This window comes from Sitophilus oryzae, unplaced genomic scaffold (assembly GCF_002938485.1).
Source record: "Sitophilus oryzae breed Bouriz unplaced genomic scaffold, Soryzae_2.0 scaffold_1440_pilon_pilon, whole genome shotgun sequence".
NCBI classification, from domain to species: domain Eukaryota; kingdom Metazoa; phylum Arthropoda; class Insecta; order Coleoptera; family Curculionidae; genus Sitophilus; species Sitophilus oryzae.
The window spans coordinates 269,869-294,946 of record NW_022146105.1 but is presented as its reverse complement, the minus strand read 5'-3'; the positions used below and the strand labels follow the sequence as shown (position 1 = coordinate 294,946).

At 30.4% G+C, this 25,078-nt stretch overlaps 2 protein-coding genes across 6 annotated transcripts in view; both read right to left on the bottom strand.

Moving 5' to 3' along the window:
• LOC115876616 (flocculation protein FLO11) overlaps positions 1-8,234 on the bottom strand; it is a 36,452-nt gene extending 28,218 nt beyond the window's left edge. For 3 of the 5 annotated variants that reach the window (XM_030892449.1, XM_030892451.1, XM_030892453.1), the window contains exon 1: positions 8,010-8,234. In XM_030892449.1, coding sequence (XP_030748309.1) covers positions 8,010-8,061 — 52 coding nt within the window. In that variant the 5' untranslated portion in view covers positions 8,062-8,234. The remainder of the gene's footprint in view (positions 1-8,009) is intronic. The other 2 variants (XM_030892450.1, XM_030892452.1) reach the window with 1 other exon arrangement.
• A 4,879-nt stretch (positions 8,235-13,113) lies between these two features.
• Positions 13,114-25,014, bottom strand: LOC115876615 (nicotinate phosphoribosyltransferase-like). Its single transcript, XM_030892448.1, has 8 exons — positions 24,618-25,014; positions 24,243-24,413; positions 24,055-24,181; positions 22,385-22,468; positions 21,893-22,017; positions 19,165-19,477; positions 14,765-15,440; positions 13,114-13,358 (listed from the first exon to the last, which is right to left on the bottom strand). Exons 1-8 carry the CDS (start codon positions 24,673-24,675, stop codon positions 13,281-13,283), a joined length of 1,632 nt encoding a protein of 543 aa, XP_030748308.1. The 5' UTR covers positions 24,676-25,014; the 3' UTR covers positions 13,114-13,280.
• Positions 25,015-25,078: the final 64 nt, after the last annotated feature.

The window sequence follows — 25,078 nt, the reverse complement described above, 5'->3', positions numbered from 1 at the left end:
ATGTTGGTTCGGAAAATCTAGGACTACTTTCACTATCTTCTATTTCTTGTTATATTAACAAAATTCAACGCTCGAATCAAGGTCAACCGATGGCCTTGGTGCTTTAATGTTGTTAACTTTCATAGTCTACCGCCGGCGCCGGTTACACAGAGACAAACCATTTTTCATATAAACAACGGCCAGTAAATTTTTGTTTATATTTTTGTGCTGTTCTCCTTTCACGAGTAGTAATATCATTTCATAATAAGTTGACTTGATGTAATTTAGATCACACAGAACAAGCCAGGAGATAAATATCGAAAAAATAAATATAATTCAAACCAGCAGATTTATTTGATTGCTGTTGGCAACGCTGTTAAGCGTGGTCCACACGCAACGACATATCGTATATACGATTTCCGTCGACGAAAATTTACATATAAAATGTAATGTGTGAAAAGCAATTTTGGCCAAATTTCCCAAAAGACTGAGATACAAGTTTGAGTTCCTTATCATAGATTTTGGCAGTTTGCACAGACAAGTCTTGGAGTGTGACTGTCCACATGAAGGATTTTGTGGTTTTATTTTAAATTTAATTTAGTTAAATAATGTCTGACCTACGGTAATGTTCATATGAGCTTCTCAGTGAGTTTATTGAACTGAAAAAGAATTTCCTTTGCAATAGGAAACCTTGAAATATTCCTGACAACCTGAAGTGACTAGAGATATAGTAACAATAACAATATTACAGTAGAGCCTCGATAATCCGGCTCAATTAAAACTAGGATTAATCCGGATTAATAAAAAATTATCGCGTGGGTCTTAAATAAGTGCAAAATTTTTAGGGGTGGTATATTTCGACAATACGAACTCATCTCTGAGGTTTATTTCGCCAAAAAATTCTTTTAAATTTTCCTTTTTCATTCCCGTATATTTTAGAAAACTTTTTAGAACGGCCTGTTTACCGAACATTTTTCTATGGTATATCATCTTTTTCCCCTGGACCCTTCGCTTGGTCTGCACGTTTTATCGATACAAGCAAACCGTACGATAATTCGTTGCGTGTGGACCGCACTTTATATTTATTTGTTACTAGAAGTGTATGTGACATTAGCACGTAACTGTTACATATCCGTACGCATTTGTTTAACTTTCTCAACCGATTATTTAACATTGAATGGTACAGAAAAAGGTAAAGTACGAGAATTTTAACAGGCCAACTATTATAAGATACTTCAAAGCAAGAACAAATGACATTATCTTTTTACGTAAACCATAGAAAGGTATTGAGTGAAATTAAAATAAAATTATATAATTTGACTTGATAAATAAAAACTCAGTCGGCCTTTCACTGATATGTATTGCAAAACCAGAAAGCACTGCTTTATTTTTATTTATGGTTAACCATCGAATGCTGATTCCTTTAATCAGAAATGTCTTATTTACTTTTTGTTCCATTAGAAATCGACTAATTCGACAATTACAACACTGTCAGATCAAATTTGCCGAGCGGTGGATAATTTCAAATTAGTTCGAGATATTTTTCTATTGATCATTCTTGTTTTTCTAGAGTCTCAATTCGTTTTTCATTTTGCCATGGATATTTTGAGAATTATTACACTTTTATATAAAACAGTGCGACCTGTTTAATCGGAACAGCTAATTGGAACGACCTATTTCGATTAGCGAATGTAATATATACTATGGTCAGCGATGGCTATGAAATGAAGATCACTGTCATTTTATATGTACTATATGGGGAATGTCATCGATCGTAATTTCCAAGCCAACTAGACGCCGTTTTTTTCGATCATACGGTATTACACTGTGCAAAAAAAAAATCTTATGGTTATTTATGTTATAGTTAAAAATAAATATTAGATTGATTGTTATTTGTTACAAAAGAACACATTAAAAAAATAACGCCAAATTTTTTCTACAAATATGAAATCTTCTGTTTTAAAAATAACAAAAAGAAATAATTCAAAAGAAAACATCTACCCTCTGTACAGCAAAAAAGGCACATCACCATAACCATCTATTCCACATCGGTTTTGGACTGTTCTTTTGTTGACAAACTTTTAAAAATATGTCTAATTCTCTGCTCTTTAGTTTTTTTCTAATGCATCTTGCTTACGAAGCTCTTTTAATAAAATAATATAATAATGTTTTGGAATCATATTCTGCAATGTCTAAGCTATGTGTGTCAGCATATTCGTATATAAGCTCTTTAAAGCTGTTTTAAAGTATGAAAATCTGTCTGAATAGTAGAATCATTGTTCTATCCAAAATAATTTAAATAACTAATAAATAAATAGCTTCTTTTCCCAGACAAGCCATCGTTTATTAAATAACCAACGGGTTATTATGTCATCGGTACCACTCTTTACCGAACCTCATTACTTGGCACCGTAATGTTGTAATCGTTTCTCGCTAGCCAACATAAATAGGTTACTGTATTAAATTGAAATTCCATGCAAAATGCTTGAGCATTTCCTTAACACCAATTTGGAACGTTTTAAAAAAGCGAAAGTATATAGTATTTACACAGTGAAAGTCATTGTGTCAATATTGTCAAATAATTCTACCACAATCGCAGTTTAAGTTGTTTATTGCGTAGAATTCGTTCATTGATTGTTTCAGTGCTAACCTCTGCGCAAATTATGTCATTATTGTATCATTGATAAATTTGGGAATATGTGAATGCAACTTTACCTGTATGTAATTCTTTTTCATTCTTCTTAGGTTTAATGTTTGAGTTTAATAATAGGCATGTAGACATATTCCTTATAAAGGTTAATTATGACTTTATATGCAAATTTGTATATCTTCATAAGGCTGTGTATTTATTGATCCAAATATATATACTTGTTCCTCTACAATTTCCAGTGTTGTTTTATTTATTAGAATATCTTTTCTGTCTACCAGTTCGTTGTACATTACTTTAGTCCTTGCTAAATTTTCTTGAATAATTTTGGACCTACTTTATTGCTGGCTTGTGTGTTCGTTAATTTGTGCTTGTAGTTCTTCAGGACTATTGGCAATTAGGAATATGTCATTAGCGAATCTTAGATGATTAAGATATTCTCCATCTATTTTGAATCTAGTTGACTGAAGATTTCTTCTAGTGCGTTGTTGTGGATATGTTTGGGATTGTTTTATATATCAATTAGGTTAGTTATTTGGTAAACAAACATATATTTCTCTTATTCTTAAGGAGTATAATATGAAAAATATATAAGTCCAAGATGTCTGTTCATTTGAGAGCGAACAATAAATATAATTATAGGTCTTTATCGGCATTTCACTGATGCCTTTCCATTTTTTATGCTACCTTGTAAATTACTCTGATATTGTTACCTTTAAATCGAAATACCAGTCAGTTTAGTGTACCAGGAAACTACTAGTTTGCCTTCATGAACTGTATAATTTTTGGACGTCCCTGACATTTGTGGTTGTATTGTTGACGCCCGTGATAATGTCAACGTGTGTTATGTGTGGAAACGCTTAAGAATCTTGAGGTTCTTAAGAAATTCTCGTTAATTTTAATAGACGTCGTTATTAGTAGGGGAGCCCAGGCGGGAATTTTGATATTTACTCAAGCGCTGCAGGATTGGGTTGATCTCGCACTTGGGTTGCCAACCGTCCTCTATTCCTTTTTGATCGTATTGTCCTCTTTTTTCCCACATATTGAAAAAGTCTTTTTGTCAAACCAAATCAAACACCAAACTAAAAATATAAAAAATATTTGTCTATCGCCAAAATGCTTAATAAAATTGTTAATTTAGCCAACAATGTGTCTTTTGCTATTCCCACTTATTCGCACAGAAAAGAAATCTTTGTTGAAGCGATGTTAGTTTAGCTTTTTTATGTTTACTTACTGGTAGCATGTTTTGAAATAAAAAGTTTAGTATAAAATCGTCTGTTTTATTAACGAGTTTTGAGGTTAAATACTTTTAAGAAAGTAAGAAAGACCACCGTATAACGTTTACATAAATTTCGGGTAAATTCTTGAAACATTTGGAGGAGGTTTCAAAAAATGTTGCTGACGGCTCTTTTTACTCTCTCGTGCTCTATTTTTTAATTTGAAAGTTGGCAACCCTATCTTGTGCACCCTGTTAAATCGCACGCCCACCATACATGAACCTTTTATACAGGGACGTGCATGTAGGAAGAAAATTGATCATTAGGCGTAAGAATTGATCATTAGAAAACTAGAGCGACGCAGACTAAGGCAAGATGAGTTAATTCCATGCAGAAAAGTGTCCATTTAAATAATCAGAGGATTTAAGTGTGCTATAAGGAAATAGGAGAGTCAAAAATTTGCAAAAAAAAACGTCAACCAGACATTCTTGAGCGCGGTTAACTTTTTTTATTATAATCAAATATCGCTCGAAAACTAGAGTTCAAAAAATTAATTTTCCCACAACATTAAAACATTTAAACTCTTTACAGTATAAAATTTACATAAAATATTCTATGGTATGTCTACTTCGCCTTCCAACTCTTTTATGCATATATATAATTTAAAAAAATAATATTTGTTTTATCTGACATTTGACATACCCCTTGCCATAAAAAATACATATAAAAATTAGTATTGTTTTATTATTCTTGGGGGATTATGTACTGCAGACAGAAGTTTAAATGGCTACTTCTATTACAGTATAAAGCTCTTGTAAGTCCTTGACATATAAGCAAAAAAAGATCTACAAATCGTTTCCACTGTTAGCCTTGCTTTCTACACTTTTAAAGCAACTGAGAAAAAAATGTGCCCCTATTAATTTCTCTTCTGTAGAATATTTCACATAAAACTTTTTTTTTCTGTTAGCTATTCCTACTGGAAGTTTTTTTTTCAAATGAAATAATGTGGAATATTAATTTTAATATTTCGAATGTTAGTTTATGAAAGAAAAACTAGTATTACCGTTTGTTATTATGTATTGTTTCGTTTAGTATGTAAATTATACAGTTAGTTTTCACAAAGAAACGCACATAGATATCAAACCAGGTTTTTATGTTAAATGAGTTTTTTTTCAGTCCAGCAATTTATTAGAACATATTTTAGTACATAATTATGAATTAATTGTCGCAGTCCTTTGTTATTCCATCTCATTCTTTCACAAATAACTCCAATTATTCTAGCGTAGCGTTTCTTAATAGTTTATGAAACGGAAAATGAGGTTAAAGACATTTTCATATATTTCAAACGCTCAACTTTTACTTTTTGCGCTATCAGATTTATTTTTAAAAGCCAACATTTACTACCACATTAACATTTTTAATATTAGTACTGTTATATAGACAATAAACAAAATACCTTCAAGGTTTTTTTATAACAATTTTATGTAGTAATAGGTATTCTGTTTAGTTGTAAAACTGTAATATAATAAACAATTTGTAAAATAAATTATAGGAGTAATTATTTTACAAAAAAACTAAGGTAAATAGTTTGTCATTTTAACATACAGGGTCCAGCAATAGTGCGTCGGGCATCTGTAGCTACTAAAATAAAAAACTTAGGAATTTTGTTGAAGTGCAAACCTAAAGTATGCATTAGGATTTAGGATGTATTTCAGGAAAATAATTTAACCTCTACAGGGTGACTCAAAAAAGTCTGAGTGGATCAGGATAATTTTTTTTAAATGGAACACCCTGTATACTGTTACATTTGTGGCTTCCTTTCTGATCACTTTACATAATCTTAAGATCTTTTTAAATAAGTTTTGACAGTTTCAGAGATATTAGTAAATATATAAAAAATATATTTTTTCAGCCTTTTTTAAAAAAATTATTAAAAATACAAGAACTGTCCCGAAATGAAAACTATATTAGGTGTTTGCTTTAGATGGTCTGTACTTACTTTGCTATAAATATAGTCTTAAATCATACAGGGTGTTCAAAATTCTACGCCAAAATTTCTAAAATATAAAATAATTTTTCTTCGTTATTTTAAATGGAACACCCAATAGACGTATCTGGTCAAAAAATAGTGTTCTTGAATGATTGTAGTATTTAGATATTTTAAATACTTTCTACTAGTTCTTTGTGTTTTTTTGCTTATATTTTTTACTTAATTATAATTATTTTATTAATGAAATAAAAAGGTAAATAAATAATTACGCGACTAAAAACATAACTAATCAAAAAATAAATAATATTTAAAAAAAATAACGTAATGAATAATAAAAGTAAGAGTTTTTCTCGTGGAAACAATTTCAAGTCGAAAAAAGAATACTTATGAACTTGGCTTTGTCTGAAGTAAAAGTAAAAACACGAAATGTAGGTTATTCACTTTTTTTAAATTCTAGCAAGATTTTTGCGCCTTCCGGTTCTACAGGAAGCCATAATACAATAGATCCTTTAATCAGATATTCTTAAAACCTAAAATTACATTTTGAAGAGGTTCTAGCAAAGGAAAAAAATAAGATAAAATGGTTTTGTACGGTAACAGTAAATATTTTGATTAGTTTTTGATTTTGGAGTATTTAAATGGTAAACATGTTTTTAATTAGAATTAATTCCTTAATTAATTTCTATGCTTTTAATTAGCCAAGTATTTCCTAACCAAAGGTAACCTTATTTTGTCAAGGCGATGCTACAAGCTTTACCTTGGCTGTTTTGTAATAGGTAAGTTTAATTTGTGTCTATATCTTGATTTTTTCAACATTTTGTCCATATTTACTAGCATAATAAATATAATTGTATGGCGCGAACCTCTTTAAATACAGATAGTTATATACCTAATTATTATTACCTTATCTGGCTGATATTTTTCTTCAGTTAAAAGCTGTTAATTCTTTTACCACTCTGTTTAAAATTAATATGCAATCTTTCATGAATAACGAAGCATACTTAATGCAGTACAATAATCGACCATTGTATGCCGAGCTTTAAAATGAAGTAAGAAAACATTATATAACAGTGACAGTCATCTTAAGTAAAATAAAACAAATAAGTTCTTGAGAGAACGCCAACAATTCTCACGAATCGATTCAATAGATGCAAAACTTAACAGCATCGCTAATTTTAACTGCTCCTTTAGGCTTTTTAACACAATCTATCCATAATTTACCAGTTAGTTTTGATTATGAAACGTTTTCATTAAGCTCATAAATCGCAAATGCGTAATTGACTTTGCCGTTTGATTAATTCTCATTGATAGATCAATAAAATTTTATAACAAAATTGATTATTTTCCTAATAGTCTTAAAAAAATTTCTACTTTTTTCATACATAATAAACAATTTTTTACTCGTTAAACAGCTTATAATTAAAAAATATATTGTAGCCTTAACGTTATCAGAAATCTCTCAGAAGCAAGGCATCAAAAAATAAATTTTCGCGCAATACCAAAATATTTAAATCATTAAAGGCATATATTATTCTAAATCTCCACAAGATTTTCTACAATATGCTGAAATTTTTTAAAATTTATGGCAACGTTTACTATTTATCTCTGAACCTTGAATTTGTATTAAAATTAGCAAAAAATGGCTGATTTTTAGATAATTTTCTACCGAAATTACGGATATTTATTAATTAGAAAAGGAAGAACACGAAATGATAGATCATTATGGCTTTACCTTGTTTCTAGATGTAGATGTAATTCATGACAAATTATAGTAATTTCGAAGATAAATAGATAAAATAAGAATAAATAAATCTACGAAATATCTTACTTCATTTCTAATGGTGTCATTGAAATGAAAATGTCTGTATCTCTTCAAAAACGTATTTCTGTTCAATAATCACTTAGATATTTTTGAATTTATAGATTAACTTTAAATATTTTATAAGGCATAAAACTCATATTTTTATACCAAAGTGAGAGTCTTCAGAGAATGAAAAAATACATTCAGATTCACTCAGCTAATTACTTGAAACACTGACCTAATTATATTAACACATATAGCACTGCACTTGAGAATGTATGCGTGCTTAGTCGTTAATATTTTTACACATACATAAATGAACGATTAAAATCGAAAGTAAACAAAAAGGGAAAATATATAAACAAACAAACTTACCAAAGAAGAAAGTGGATAAAAGTACAAGAAATACGACGTGAATTGGCAGCATGATTTTTCTGTTCGATTTTTTCTCTCTCTCTATTTCACTAAGCACTAATATAATCCGTGTAATCACACGCAGGAGCTAATGCACTTTACCCATAAATAATTCGTTAAAATTCTCCTCAAATGTGATGACAGCACAAAATCGCGGTTATGCACTAACTGAATAGCCGAAGAAATAAAAGTGGTTCTTGAATCTTTAGTGAAATGTACAAAGGAGGGGAGCCCCAAAGAGAAAACTTAGCTGAAACGCTCCCCCACTAACCAATTCAAACAAGCATCGAATTCAAGGTGATATCAACTTATTGCTTTGCAGGTATCAGTATGTACCCGATTAGTTTACGTCTTAAAAGAGACCGCGTAGCCATCTAGACCAATCTCGATTAACAGATATTAAAACACCAAAAAATGAACACCCAAAACTCAAAAAAATCAACTTAAGAATTGAGAGTTTAGAATTTTTCCCTTGATAAAAAGAACCTCTAACTAAAATACCTTCTCTTAAAATGAAATTAGCTAGAATAAGAACATAATTAAAATATGCTAAATCTGGCATGTTGCAAAGTTGCAAATCTAACTTTAATTTATTGACTTTAAAAGAACTGCCTGTGAATTAGATTAAATTTTATTTTATTTTTAGACTTCTTAAATAAGATCTGCAAATCGAACCAGACCAATCTCGATTAAGAGGTACTAAATCACTGAAAACTCAAAAATGAAAAAAAAACATCTTAAACCAGTCTAAAATAATAGACTTGAGAATTAAGAGCTTTAACAGGGAGTTAAGAAAGGATTGTCAAATGTGGCATGTAATTTGCTTTCGAAAGCAAATCTAACATTAGTTTGTTGATGTCAAGCATTGTAACAGCTATCCTCTGAATGTCAGCATTTTTTCTATAAAACAAAAGCTCTACCGGGTGCGTCTCAAAAGTGGCTCACCCCTATAACTTTTTTATTTTTTTAGATAAAAAACGAGATCTGGTATATTAGTATATGACATAAATTAAGATTGATTGACATATTCAATTGGTTTTGGTCACTTCCGGTTTCACCGGAAATTACAACAACTTTTGATTTTTAAATGGCACATTGGGTTTTTTTTACTTTATTCGATAGAAAATGACACTCTGAATAGAATGACACATCATATGTCAACTTCTGACATTTTCTCATATGGTTTATTTGAAATTGTAACATGCGGTTCATAACGACAATATGACTCGAAATACCAAGTGTGTGGTACCAATTATACGTAAAAAATGTTTTCTCCAAATATTCTAATGAGCCACTTTCGTTCAATTTGAAAAATTTGAGATATGATTAAAAATACGATTTAGGCATTTTTTAACTGGTCAGGGCAAGAAACGGAAAGCATTAGACGATCAAATTTATTTTTCCAAGGCTCCTTGATTACAAATTAGTGTTTTTAACAATGCCATGGCACTCTAGATTGAAATTTAAAATACGGTTTTTTTTAAAGCGAAAATGTCAAAAGTTGACATATGATATGTCACTCTATTTAGAACGTCATTTTCTATCGTATAAAGTAAAAAAATACCGAGGGTACCATTTAAAAATCAAAAGTTGTAGACATTTCCGGTGAAACGGGAAGTGACTAAAAACAATTGAATTCGTCAATCAATCCTAATTTATGTCATACAATAACATACCAAATCTCGTTTTTTTTATCTGAAAAAATAAAAAAGTTATAGGGGTTGAGCCACTTTTGAGACGCACCCGGTATAGCTCCCTTATTTTATTCTTTATAAAATGTATTGAGTAATGGGTGAAAAAACTAAAAACTTTTGGTTTTAACACACAAAATAAAACTAAAATCACAATGCTAACCAATAAGATTTCTTTTTTTTGTTATTAATTATTTAATTACAGATATTATGTATTTCGCTTAGTTATTTTAGAACCTTTTTGGTTTAATACTAAACTCCAACTATAATAAATTAATTATTATGTTGTACAATAATAAGTAATGGAGTAGAAATAGTAGAAAAACTATTATTAATTAAATTATTTTAGTATTGACCTATTCGCATTACTTTATTACAGCGGGGCATAATTATGAAATAAATGGAAAAATTAAAGGATAATTAATAATCCGTAATTACTTCTCAACAATTAGTTTAGTTTATTGCATGATCCTATCCTTAAATATTTATGTTGTTTTGTTAAAAAAATATATATATCAGAGGGAAAGAGTAATATAATACTAAGAAACACGAACTTAAATAAAATGTCGTCTTACAATGTATACTTTTTATTATTAAATTATCTTAACTAGCATAAATCATTTCATATTCCTGGTACATCTGATAGCTTCCACTAAGACTTGGGATCCTATAAATCTTCGTACGTAACACATCAAATAATTTGTAGCTATAAAGACACGCCCTTGCAAATAGTTTGAATATATCTTTCCATATGTTTTTTTTGTTATTTTCTTTGTGCGCGTAGCACAAGATACATACACCCATCATTCGTTAGCATAATGAATTTAATCTAATTATATGGCCATTGTTTTATATAAATCTTGCTCAAACGCAAACACACAATTACGTACCTACAGTATGATTTACCGATACAAGAGTTTGGTTTTGTAGGCGTTGGTCACATATCAGCAGCATTTATTTTCATATCATTGTAATCGTAATTTGATTAATAGACTGGCCAGCAAAACAATACAACCATATGCCTATAATTGGATATTTCGATGTAATTGGAAGTTATACACAATAAGAACAAAACTGTGAAGAACAATATACTGAAAAAAATATAGGGCCATCATCAATACACAATCAAACAACCTTGTATATTACTGTAATATATTTTTCTAATATATTATTTCTTTCTTACTATACAGGGTGGTCCGAATTGTATTCGGGAAACTTCGACAGCAGAAAAGTTTTGAAGAATAATAATTTTTTGTACATACCTGTATTAGGTACACTACTGAGTAAAAAAATATACATTTCCGTGATTTTTAACATAAAAACCGTTTCTTAGTAAAAATCGCTAAGAGTGATGGTTCTCAAGATATTTGGAATCGAAGTAGTCGATAAATGTCATAACTGACAAAAATGATACATGTTGATAAAATTTTAAAATACGGAAATGTATATATTCTCACTCAGTAGTTTTATACAGGTACGGACAAAAAGTTATTACTCTTCAAATCAGTTAAGAAACATGTAGGTGGCGCCTCCTACAAGCAGAGGAGTCATACTGACATCAAAATCAAATTTCTCATGTCAAAAACTCCCAGACACCAATTTTCATCCAAGTATCGACGTTAGTTCAGAAATTATTTGGAAAAAATCGAAATAAAATTGAAACTTCTACAACCAGTATCTCCAAAACTAAGGACCATGTATCCTAAACCCCCCAATTTAGGACACATATTTATATAAACTCTCTCATTTATTTCTATCTGTAGAATATGCTGCCTAAGTTTCCCGAATGCAATTCGGACCACCTTGTATATCGTAAAAATACCGTATGATCGAAAAAAAACCGGCGTCCAGTTGGCTGGGAAATGTCGATCAATGACATTTCTTATATAATTTTACATATAAAATGACAGCTATCTTCATTTCATAGCCATCGCTGACGCCGTTTTTTTGATCATACAGTATAATATAACACAAGCTCTGCAAAAAAAGTACTACAAAAGCGGCTTTGTCGCAGTAATAAAAAATTCTATCGAAGTAAATAAGCTAATTGCTTTGTCTGCCAAGACAGAACGTCCTTGAGAGGTACTCCACCTAGATACCGTACCACCCTTTTTAAAAGTACCACACAACTATTTAACATTCAAATGTCACTTCCTTCAGTCCATCTTCTTCTTTTTAATCATTTTTTTGTGGTATACTTTTTTTCAGGTGTGATTTGACACGTATAAACTTAATTTGATGTTAAATGTCATTTCCTCTTTCGAATATATAATATACAGCACTATATTTATCAATAATTATTGACGAAAAACGTTTGGTATTTTTTATTATGATGCCTTTTAGCATTCATATATATATATATATATATATATATATATATATATATATATATATATATATATATATATATATATATATATATATATATATATATATATATATATATATATATATATATATATATATACATCATAATAGCGTTCTTTTGAGTTCAGTTTCAGTGTATTAAAGGGGAAGCTGTGGTAAATTCAGACACAATCCAAGTACATATACAATGTATAAGAATGCTTTATTCATATATATACAAAAAAAATATATCTTTTTGAAAATGGTTGTAGTCCGTGTGTCTGAAATTGTTAGAGAAGTAGTCTAAACAACATAAGAGAATGTTGTTTGAATAAATACCATTCGATCGAAAAAAAAGGCGTCAGAGCTGGCTTGGAAATGAAGATATGGGGAGTATCATCAATCGTTATTTCAAAGCCAATTTATTAAAATCTATTTTGTAAGTTTTGAAGTTGAGAAGATTAATTTCTTCAAATTTAATTAATATTTAAATTTATTTACCCCATTTTTGTGTTTTTTATACTAGCATTACGTTTCACGTATTTAATATTTAAATTTTTCGAAATTTGCGATATATTATAGCGTAACCAGATTGATTTTGTAATAAAGTAAAGCGAATTATTTACATTAATTACCTGTTAGCTTCCAATTAACCCATTTTAATCATTATTTATCTATATATGACGATATTCAATTAGTGTAGAAATGCAGATGGTCTTGGTATTAACTTGGCTTGTTTTAAAGCTAACTTTACAAAGTTGATAAGTGTTGAGAGCCGTGTACTTTGATTTATATTATGAACTTTGACTTTTCGGTAAATTACTTCTTTCATAAATATTTCTTTATAGTTTGTTCTAACTTCAAGGTGAATTTAACTAGGCTGAATTCATTACAATCTTTTCTTTGTTTCCTCTAAAATGTATTATATAATATAAATTTAGTCTTTCTGAGCAGTACTTTCTGTTAAGACTAGCCAATATGTTAATTTGATTTGAATGAAGTGCGATGTAAAATAAATACACAATAAAAAAATTCAACAATATTTATTAAAAATTAATATGAAAAATAACAATATAAAAAAATTACATCAACAACTGTTTAAACTTTTTGGATATAATTATAATAAATTTTATATTCACTATATAGTTAATTAATTCCTTGAGCTTTTGAATCTATATTCCTTAGTGCTATTATCCTAAAAAAGTTCTTCTATGGGGGCGTTTTTCAACCAAATGTCATGAATAAACTGATAAAGTTCGTCGCTCACTGCTACCTGTAATAAAAAAATATACATTAATAAAAAATAGACAAAATATATTAAGACGGATTCTCATGACTCGTATACTTGACAAATATTTGTATTGGTATACAGGGTATACAAGATGGGTCGGGCATCTATACAGAATTTAATCCTAAAGCATGAAAATTTACTTCCTAGCACACAAGGTTGGTACAATATCAAGTTTGTTATAGTGAATTTCTTAGCCGCGTATGACACAGATCGTTATTCATTGTTGCCACAAGCTTATTATTCATCGGGGTAGATTATCACGAGATAGCGGGGTTAAATTGTTTTACAAAGTTGTAGATCTACCCCGAATGGGGTAGCTCTGGCAACACTGCCGCTATCACTTTTCCTCTCGCTAGCTCGCGCATGGCTCGCGCGTCACGGCCGTCTCGCGGCCGTCGTTCAAGGCCGAGTGTCAGGGCCTTGAATTGTTACTCCCAACGCGCATAAAGAAGTTTCAATTCAAAAATACTTGCCAAGTACACGAGTCGTCAGAGTCCGCCTTCAAATAAATAGGTACTAATTTTGGTTAAAATTGTGCTAAATTGTTTTATATAAAAATTTAATTATTTCGATTTAACAAATAATATATATGAAAGAGAGTCAAGGATTTATTATAAGATTTTTTTTATGAGAAACATATCTAAGCAAAACAGGATTATAAAAATTTTGGAAAAAAATATGGGTAAAGGTAATATATTTATTAGTTAGCAGCAGAAAAAATATTCTCCATTAGCATTAGCAATATAAACAAATTATAACAATTCATTATCTGACCAGCTGTTTGGGATAAAATTTTCTCATTGACAAATAGATATGTTATGTGGTGAATTTCCAATTGTATTAGTAGAAAGGAAAACAAGATACAATTTACAAGTCATTGCACGTATTAATTTATATTTCATAAAGTAATTAACAATGCAAACGAATTTGTAGTTTTAAAAAATCGAAAATCTCTTTTGAAAAATAATAAAAAGAGACTTAAATAATACGGTCATTATTTCTGAGTTATACTGTTCCATGGATTCTAAATAAAGAATAAAGACATAGTTTTTATTGATAAATCTACTGCACGCTTGATTTACAAATTTACTTTATTGTAAGAAATTATTCGAAATATTTAAATTGGATTTTTTTCGAATTATTTTATTATTCAGTTTCAGAGAAATGTTATGCATAAATATAATTCAATTTATGAAAATATTGAGAGTAGGTAACAATTTTCTATTGTCTGATTTAAAAATGCCTGTACCAGGTCATTGACTAACTAACTTAATATTTTTATATGTTAATAACAAAATGTACTTGTAACGAGTTTTTTAAATCTTAAAAACCTTGACTTATTCATGAGAAAAATTCTGTATTTTATGTGAGTCATGATTAAAGCTTACTTTATAAGGCGTAGGATTCATATTCCTTTTAATATCACTTCTTAAAGCTTTGAGTGAATTGTTTACTTTTTCTTTGATTTCCTTTAAACTGGGTAGTTTCTGTACAATCCTGCCATTCTCCCAGTACAGAGTTAACAGTTTTTCGACCTTCACCGGCATCATATAGGCTCTTTTCGACTCTTCAAGCGGATGCCTACACAGAATTTTTTCGTGTAATTTAGGAGCGGGTTCTGTGGATCTTTGTAATAAATCTACCAAAGCGTATCCACTATCACTGTAAAGTCTGTAAACCTCTTTGCTACCTGGCATGGTAACTTTGAACGGATCTTGACTTAGTTTTAGCCTAGGACAATTGTTCAGTTCTACCAGCTTGTAGACGCAACCTAGTGCAGGCTGTTTTTGGCACGTCACTAGATATGGACCTATGCCAAAACAATTGATTTTATGGCTTTGCTCGTTCAAACTGATGATGGTGTCTTCGTTTATGTCGTTCGTTGCCATAATTGTCAAATTTTCAAACCATGGTATGTTGTATTTTGACTTGATTTTCGAAAAATAAGAATGGGCTACTTTGGAGATGTAAGCCAGGTCACCGCTGGTCAATCTGATTCCTGAAGCACGGTAGCCAAGCTCGTTTAAAGCTAGAGCTACTGCACAAAAGTTGATCAATCCACTTCTGAAAAATAAATAGAAAAATATATAATTTTCTCAATATAGATATACCTATATATACGTTCTGATATATGTCAAACTATATTTCAATACCGTTTATTAGAGAGTTATCCCGTAGTTTAAAAATAATTTTTAAGATGTCAATTATAAAATTGTGTATAGTAATAAAGCACAACAACTATTATTCACCGAGACAGTTGTAGATAATAGTTTAATTGTAATCATCTACTGATGATGCTGACATTAGCTGGTTAGCGAAACGCTGGTCCAGTGTTAAAAGTAAAGTGGTGAAAAAAAAACAACGCTTTATTGTACAAAAAGCCAAAACAGCTTCATCGACAAAGCATTCACAAAACAAAAAAGCACAAGAACAAATATACAAATAATAAAAAAATGTCATACAATACAAATCAATTCAAAAAAAAATACGTCATAAAATTACAAATAAAACATATATGGACATTGCAGAACAAAAGGAAAACTGTAAATGGATAAAATCATGTTATATATCATTAAATCAAGAGTTATAAAATATTAAATATTAAATACTAGACCTTTAACCAGTGTGTGAGATGATCAAACATTTTAAAATTCAAAATTGTTCATGATTAAACAACAACAAAAAAGTCGTTTACCGCATATAGGGCTCTCTCCAGTAAGTATGATTTCAGAGCTTTGCGAAATGCGGGAAAGAATGAAAGTGACTTGATATTCGAAGGCAAATGATTGTACATTTTCCTGGCATTGTACAGTATTGAGCCCTTAACTAGTTCTGAGCTCTGGGTTGGCAGAAAAATATCGTGCTCCGCATTCCTAAGTGGATAGTTGTGAGAAGGCCTTTCCGGAATAGAGAATATGTGCTTGCGGATTAAGCAAAGGGATTCAAAAATGAATAAGGAAGGAAGAGTCAGTATTTTGAAATTTTTAAAGAAATTCTGGCAGTGAGTCCTGTTTAGTCCCAATAAGTATCGAACTGCTCTCTTTTGAAGTTTGAAAATACGATCAAATTTTGTCGCGCAGCAAGTACCCCAGAATGGAAGGGCATAACGAAGATGCAACTCAAAAAGGGCATAATAGACCATTCTAAAGGTTGATGAGTTAAGTTCCTTAGAAACTGATCTTAGCGCAAAACAGGCAGAGCTTAGTTTCTTTGATAAAGCATCGATGTGCAAGTCCCATTTTAACGAGTTGTCTACAACAAGTCCTAAGAATCTCACAGAGTTCACGATGTCAATACTGGTGTTATTAAATACAAAAGGTTGTATAGTACTTTTATATGACAAAACTTTAGTTTTTGAAAGGTGGAGGCATAGGAGATTAGAGTCGCACCAAGATTTAATGGTGCGTAAGTCACTGGATATAGTATTACATAGTGCCGTAACATCTGGGCCGCTCCAAGTGAAACTAGTATCGTCCGCAAAGAGGCAGATTTTACCACTAATGTCTAGATTTGCAATGTCGTTGATAAACACCAGAAATAAAATAGGGCCAAGTACTGAACCCTGAGGGACACCATATTCTATAGGCTTACAAGAAGACATAGACGTATCAATCCTCACAAGCTGCCTTCTGTTGCCAAGATACGACTTAAGCCATTCGAGCGGCACTGAATTAGTATTTTATTTTTCTATCCGTAACAATCAAGAAAGTATCAATAATTGATGATTTATATCAATAATGTTTTATAGATACATCCTGTGTTGTCTGTCGTGAAATAACATTAGGTAAGGTGTTCAACTGTGTAGGTTTTACGACTAGATTCAATAGGAGATCAATAAATTTTACCATATCCACTTTAACGACTGCACAACAGAAACAAAGCATAAGCACTCTCTATATCATATTGAAACAAAAAGCTTGTTTTGAACATTAGAACATAAAATAAGGGTTTACTTTCCTAATCAGAACAGTTTCAATAAAGGTCAATAGCTTCATACATGTAATCGTTGCGTTTTCTGTCATCTAACAAAAATTAATTGTGATAATACAAATTATTGTAAAATAATCTTTACTAATAGATAAAATCCTTAAGACCTTAATCCTTACATACTGATTAATCACGATCCTGCTCAAACCACTCAACGTAAGAAGCTCAATTTTGGCATACAGGTTGATTCTAGGGTGTAGAGGTTCGATAAGAAGGGCTTTTTCGAAATTCCAGTTCCAAGAGGGTGAAACCACCCCTCAAATATTACAATATTTTTTTATTTAAAAAAACGGCAGTTTCCGAAAAAAACGCTTAAACACGTATATTTTATTTTGTTTTTTTACATATTTTAAGATTTTTTCTATTTCTTTCTAAGAGAAATAGAGAAAAGGATTATTAATGCGAAAAAAATAATCAGATGTCTAAATGGAATCTTATGGAGCAAATCAATAACAAAGCGAAGAAAATTCAATATACATGATACAAGCTGTCAAAAAATCTTATATATATATATATATATATATATATATATATATATATATATATATATATATATATATATATATATATATATATATATATATATATATATATATATATATATATATATATATATATATATATATATATATATATATATATATATATATATATATATATATATATATATATATATATATATATATATATATATATATATATATATATATATATATATATATATATATATATAATAATAATAATAAACGTATATTTTATTTTGTTGTTTTACATATTTTAAGATTTTTTATAAATTTATACAGGGTGTTTCATAAAATATGCCCATTGAGTAATCACGATTCTGCTTAAACTGCTTGACATTTAAAGCTGATTTTTGGCAAACGAATTGACTGTGGGGTGTAGTTCGAGAAGGAGGGGTTTCTCGAATCTCAAATTACAAGAGGGTAAAAACGCCCCTCAAATATTAAAATATTTGTTATTTCAAACACGGTTAGTCTTTCGGGAAAACGCTTGGACAAGCATAATTTATTTGGTTTTTTTACATATTACATTTGAATTTTTTTAAAAAATCATACAGGGTGTTTAAAAAAGTTGGCTAATTTCTTAACCACGATTCTGCTTAAACTGCTTGACGTAAAAAGCTTATTTTTGGCAAACGGATTTTTCGAAAGCCAAATTTCAACGAGATGAAACTACCCCTCAAATATTACCAAGTTATATAATAATATCGCCATATTGTTTTTTCTCATGCTGACATAAATGTGAGAACATTTTATCCAGTTTGTATGTTAATGGAAATTCTTGCTTTGCTTTATCATCATCATTACAAATGATTAATTCGACGCGAACGAAGTCGCTGGTAAACGCTAGTAATAAATAAATTTTAGTCGAGGAGCCCAAGTAGGAATTTTAGGATTTTCAAAAGCGCTTGCACCCTGTTAAGTACCCTCATCAAACCATGAACCTTTTATACAGGGTCGTTCGTGTAGGGCAGCAGGAAATAGAAGAGTCATAAAGTTGCACTTGCATATAGGTATTAAACCCTGAAACGCCCAGGTATTTCTTTGTGACGTTGCGTTTTTTCCCATTTTTAAAAACCTGTACACTCTCCCTTTACCAGTAAAAGAGCATACATCATATAACTTTTGTTTCTCTTCAGCATCTAATTTTCACAATACAATAGTTCCCCTAAATTCTCATTTAGCATCTTGAGCTCCGCTACTATTAATATTTATAGGTACCAATATTTTTGTTTATTTGATATTATTAAATCTAAAAAATATATATGAATTTCTGTTACCTTTCTACATCACCCGTATCAACAAGAGCTATAAAACCATCAGGAAAAGCTAAGGCGTAAGATATAAGAGCTGCCAATTCTCCATATTCTGTTTCATTGTATCTCTCGTCAAATAAATTCAACAGCTTGTCTTTCCAGAACAAGACTAGCTTGAGTAACTCCCGCGGTTGGCCCCCATTTTTCGGCTCCAAAAACGTGTCCCCCAATTCAGAAAACGAGTTAAACGGGATTAGATAGTTGTGAGCATGGACTTCTTGGACGGGTATGCCAAACCATTTGCCTGCTAGTACATTGCTAGTGGCGTCTAAACCACCTAAAAGGATTAGTGTACGGATTAAAGGATTTCTGTCACGGTATATTACTATAAAATATACTTATATATGACTATTATTAACGTAAAAATCCAAAGGAGTCGGACAATATTGGTAAGCTGCAGAAATACTATAGATTTAAAACACCCTCTACACTATGCCCGAAATGTTTCACGAAATATTTCTGGAAATATTTATATTTATAATAAGAGAACAATGCTTTTAAAAAATGCCCGTGGCCCATATTTTTGTTGACATCGGGTCAATCAATCGTTTTTCCAATCAGCTAGTAATCAGAGCAATCTCGTAAATACCCTATATGCGTGCGTTAACTAGTAATAATTATTGCTACTCATCGAGCAATACTACTGTTGTATTAATCAATTAAGGCCGTAAACAAACATAACATATCAAATTTCATATACTAATTTATTATTACAAAATGAAATTGAACGAGACAAGCGGAGATAGGTTTTTAAGAACTGAAAGTAGGTCAAGACAACCGGAGATAAGCTGAAACGAGACAAAGTTAGACGAGGAAACACGACCTTGACTTGGTTCGGACTGTTTTCCGCATAGTGTAGTAGGTGTATAACGACTTTGCCCGGGCATTGACGTTACTGCCTGTTCTAATGTGGGCAATGTTTTTCTTTATTTTGTGTCTAGAGGCTGGTATTTCAACCACGAAGTAGCACGAATGAGTTTTGATTGCTTTGGTTTCAACCTTTTTTCGTGACCCTCTGTTTTTGGTCTGATTTGAATGTAATTTTAAAATTGAATGTCAAAATCAGAGTTGAGTTTAAAGGGTTAACAGAAACATTGAAGAAATGTTAATAATTATGTTGTTCTTGCTGCTGATAGCTGTTGTATTTCAGCATTTCCCAATATTATGTGTTAAATATTGCCATTTCCTGACAATTGACTGACAACTGCAAATAAATAAGTAACATTTTCAACATCGCCCTTAATTCATGGCCATCTTCGTAATAATCCGGGCTATGACGATATTATCCGATGGAATTGGTACTTACGTTATTGACTGAGTATTATCGTAAATACCAAAATACGAGCATTAACTAGCAATAATTATTGCTCTTCTTCTAAAAAAATATGTTTTTCCTGTTGGAATGGATTTAAAATTGGCAAATTTTCAGTTATTAATGTAAGTAGTAATAATCGAAGGCTGGGAAAAGGCTGTGCATATTCATTATCGCAGGAAGGGATTGAATAAAGTTCCGTGCCAGGCGCGAACTTTCTTCTTAAATACTAATTTTAAACGTTAATAAAATTGCCAAAAAGCTTTTCGAAGCTTTCAACTAATTTATTGTACTTAATTTTGCAGCTTTAAATGCCTGGCACGGAACCTATATATTTTTTTTAATTTCTAATTAAGTCTATACCAGAAAATGAATTGATAGATTTATGTTTGTTGTTTTCAGCACAAAAAGTATGGCATAATTTATCAAGTATTTCTTGATTGTATTTATTTTGGGCATATGAAGTACAAAAAATATTAAAAAGGAAAAAAAATACACAGAGACTCAAAACTAAAAAATATATAGCTAAATAACAAATTATAGAATACTTTTTGTTCGCAGTGTATATTTACGAAAGAAAAAATAAATATAGATCGAAAACAAACAGTTGCAAAACTTAACGATATTTATAGATCGTTTAAATTTATTTTTGTTACTTTGTTATGTTATACTAAAAATTAGATATTATGGATTTGGAAATAAATCAGCAAATTTATAATAATAAGCGTAGGCCCCCACACCCTAAGCCTATAATTGATATTAAAGCTGCAGAATTTGATTATTATAAAATAACTATTTCCTTAAATGGATGTTATATTAAATTATTTATGACCGGTTATAACATGGGAAAATATCCAATCAAAATTCTATTACCATAATGAAAATGCAAAAAAGCATAGAAAAAGCATTATATAAAAGAAAAATTTAACATGGCTAAAATTGAACCTAGTTTTAAATATATATTTAAAGATAGATAATCTAATTTAATTTTGTTTGTGTTAAAACAATTTGTTACCATCAAACTAAATAAATTGTATCATGACATAATAATCAAGGCTGTCGCAGCTTTCAAAGATTCGAGATAATCATTATGTATTTTACAACTTCGTGTAATCCCGGGTAATTATAGTAAATCCCATTTAAAATTGTAATTATTTTCATTTTTACTCTTGTAATATTGCTTCTTGATTTTTTTAATTACTACTTATACATTTCAAACCAAAAGGTCAGATATAAAGTAAATGATATTTATCAAATTAGAAGGCGTATGTATTAAATTACGGTAAAATGTGAATTCGCATTGTTTAGTTTCGTATTTTCGTATTCTGAAAGTAATATTACTGAACGCAATATGGATTCAAGCTATAATCTCAAACATACCTATATAAGAATACTTCGAAGCAGATAGACCTCCATCTGGACCTTGAGCTCGACTCAAACCACATTCAAATAATTTTACATTCCCCGACACTATTCTGTATCGAGCAGCATTTGTGGCAACTAAACTAAAAAAGGGTTTTAATAAATAATGTCAATCGTAGATAATAGCAACGCTAACTAAATTAACTAACTAATTAAACTAACTAAATTGTAATTTATATGATATTTCTTTCTTCTTCAAAATAATTATGATTTGTTGAAGTTTACCCAGTTTAATCTGCAGTTTTCGTCATAAATTTAGATAAAATAAATATTTCACAATAATTTAGAGGAAATAGATTATTCAGGGTTTCTAAAATCTTTTCTGAAATTCGAACGTTGAAAAATTAAATTATAGTTATTTTTAGGTTTAGATTTCCCGGATATTTTTTTCAAATCCCGGACCCCTTAAAAACCCGGACATGTAGAAATCCTAAGTTTATTTTAACTCACCTAGAATAATTGACCAGGGTCAATAACGTCGTTTCTAGTAACTGCACTATAATTAGTGGGCCTTCAACTCTAATCAGCGGTACTCTAAAAGAAAATTCATCACTTAATAAAATTCAGTTTTTTTTAAGAAATTGCTATTCAAAAGGCAGAAAATTAAAATTAATAGATTACGCACTAATAAAAAAATCTAAAATCAGGAGGAATTCTACTGTACAGGGTGTCATTGAAATGGTGTAAAAAATCGGGGGGTGATAGTACTCCTAAAAATAGTAAAAAAAGTTCCTATAAGTATTGGGCGCAAAATGCATATTAAGGGAGTTAGGGGCACTGAAAGGGTGGATTTAAAAAACGGTTGTTTTGAAATTGTAGGCTTAAAAAACGAGATTAGACTTCGAAAAAAAATTCTCTGCAATAAATTTTGACCCTAAATCAAATGGTGATACTGAAAATTTATTTGGAAAAGCGGAAAAGGTAGTTTTTGCAAGGGTAGGGGGTTATTCCGTGAATAACTTTTTTGAGGTTATTTTTTTGCAACGTGGGTTCATTTTTTGAAAACTACACACTTTTTCCTACAAAAAAGGTACTCTTGTTGCACATCGCCCAGAGCGATGGTTTTCGAGAAAATTGAAAGCAAAAAGATTGCTCTGATGGGTTGCTAACTGGTTAATCAACCTTAACTTATGAAAGTTAAGGCGGTTCAAAAGTAACTAAGTAGTTATTAAATAATTAATTGGAAAATCAAAATTTCATGATTTCTAAAACATCTTATTGCTTTAAAAACGAAATAAACTTTTTTGGTTTTAAAAAAATTTGGTTTGCTCAGTGCCGATTAATACTGAAAAGCAACTACGGCAACGCATTATTGATTGTTCCAATCAAATTCGGACAACACCAAGGATATTCCACAGGGTATCTACGCAGATCGTGAAGAAGAAGATCAGGTCACTTTGAACATTTACTATGAATGAATTAAGGAATGCATTATTTTAATAAGGAATTTTGGTAATTGGATTATTTCGTTTTTTAAAGCAATAAGATGTTTTAAAAATCATGAAATTTTGATTTTTCAATTAATTATTTGATAACCACTTGGTTACTTTTGATTCGCCATAACTTTCATAAGTTTATGTTGATTAACCAGTTAGCAACCCATCAGAGCAAACTCTTTGTCTTCAATTTTCTCGAAAACCATCGCTCTGGACTCTGGGCGATGTGCAACAAGAGTGTGTTTTTTGTAGGAAAAAGTATGTAGTTTTCAAAAAATGAACCCACGTTGCAAAAAAAAACAACCTCAAAAAAGTTATTCACGAAAAAAACCCTATCCTTGCAAAAACTACCCTTTCCGCTTTTCCAAATAATTTTTCAGTATCACCATTTGATTTAGGGTCAAAATTTATGGCAGAGGATTTTTTTTCGAAATTTTATCTCGTTTTTTAAGCCTACAACTTTAAAACAAGCGTTTTTTAAATTCACCCTTTCAGTGCCTCTAACTCCCTTAATATGCATTTGCCGCCCTATACTTATAGGAACTTTTTTTACTATTTTTAGGAGTACTATCACCACCCGTTTTCACACCATTTCAATGACACCCTGTATATCTATTATTAAAGTGAATGTTGAGCGTGTGAACTCTATATCTATTCCTCAAAAAAGAGTTGACATTGCTGTACCTCGGAAACACAACAGATCCTTCCGCTATGGCATACACTTTAACGTCTTTCGCTGTTAAATTGCTGAGGTATTCGAAGAAACTTTCTTCGACTGAAGAGGGAAGGGTCTGTTTCAGATATTCTATATCTATAAATTCGGATTATACAGAAAAGAAAAAAATCCTGACACTTCATCACAAACATCTTACCCGTCCGAGAGTAACTAAAATTTTCTAAGAATTTTAGACACTCTTCTAAACCAGCGAATATTGTGAATTCACCTCCGAAAGGGTTTTTGCGGAAAAATAAGTCAAACACTGAATAATTTTTCGTTTTTCCCGATTTCCAATAGGCGTATGCCATGGTAATTTGATATAAATCTAAAAAACAAGCATTTTTTATTGGGATTACTAACATCTATGCAGTTAGCCTTCGGAAAAATCGGAAAAATTTAAACACTTTTGAGAATTCAAGTAAATATTAATATTGTTTTATATCGATATATCTCTAATTTATTTTGAGCGTCTTAAAATATTTGCGGCAATTTAAAGCATGCAATTTAAAAAAAAAACAAGGAAACTAACCTGTGAGCAAGGGTTGTATAATACTGTTTTTTTCATGATTATATCTGCGGTTGTTCATTTTTGCGGCGTTTTTGAAAATCGAAAACGAAACGCGTCTTTTTGAATAACATTGGTTGTTTAGCGCCAACTACAGACTACTGACACACTCTGTACGGCCATCTGGAGACTAGTAATATCATACAAAACGGTTCAAATAAAATGACGGCTTTATCGATCTACGCAACGCTGAGGTCACCAAGGGCGGCTGATATCACAAATTCAAATTTTACGTTCATAATAACCGCATCTACTACGAAAGTAGTACTTCCGCTATTTATTCGACGATCTCAAATCTCAGCGAATTCGGTTGAGAGAAATTCTCAACAAATATACATTTATTGTTAGTTATTTTAAAGTGTATTGGCTGATCATTTTTACTCAACCAAACAAGTTGCTCTTTTACTCTGTATTGATCCTCCTAA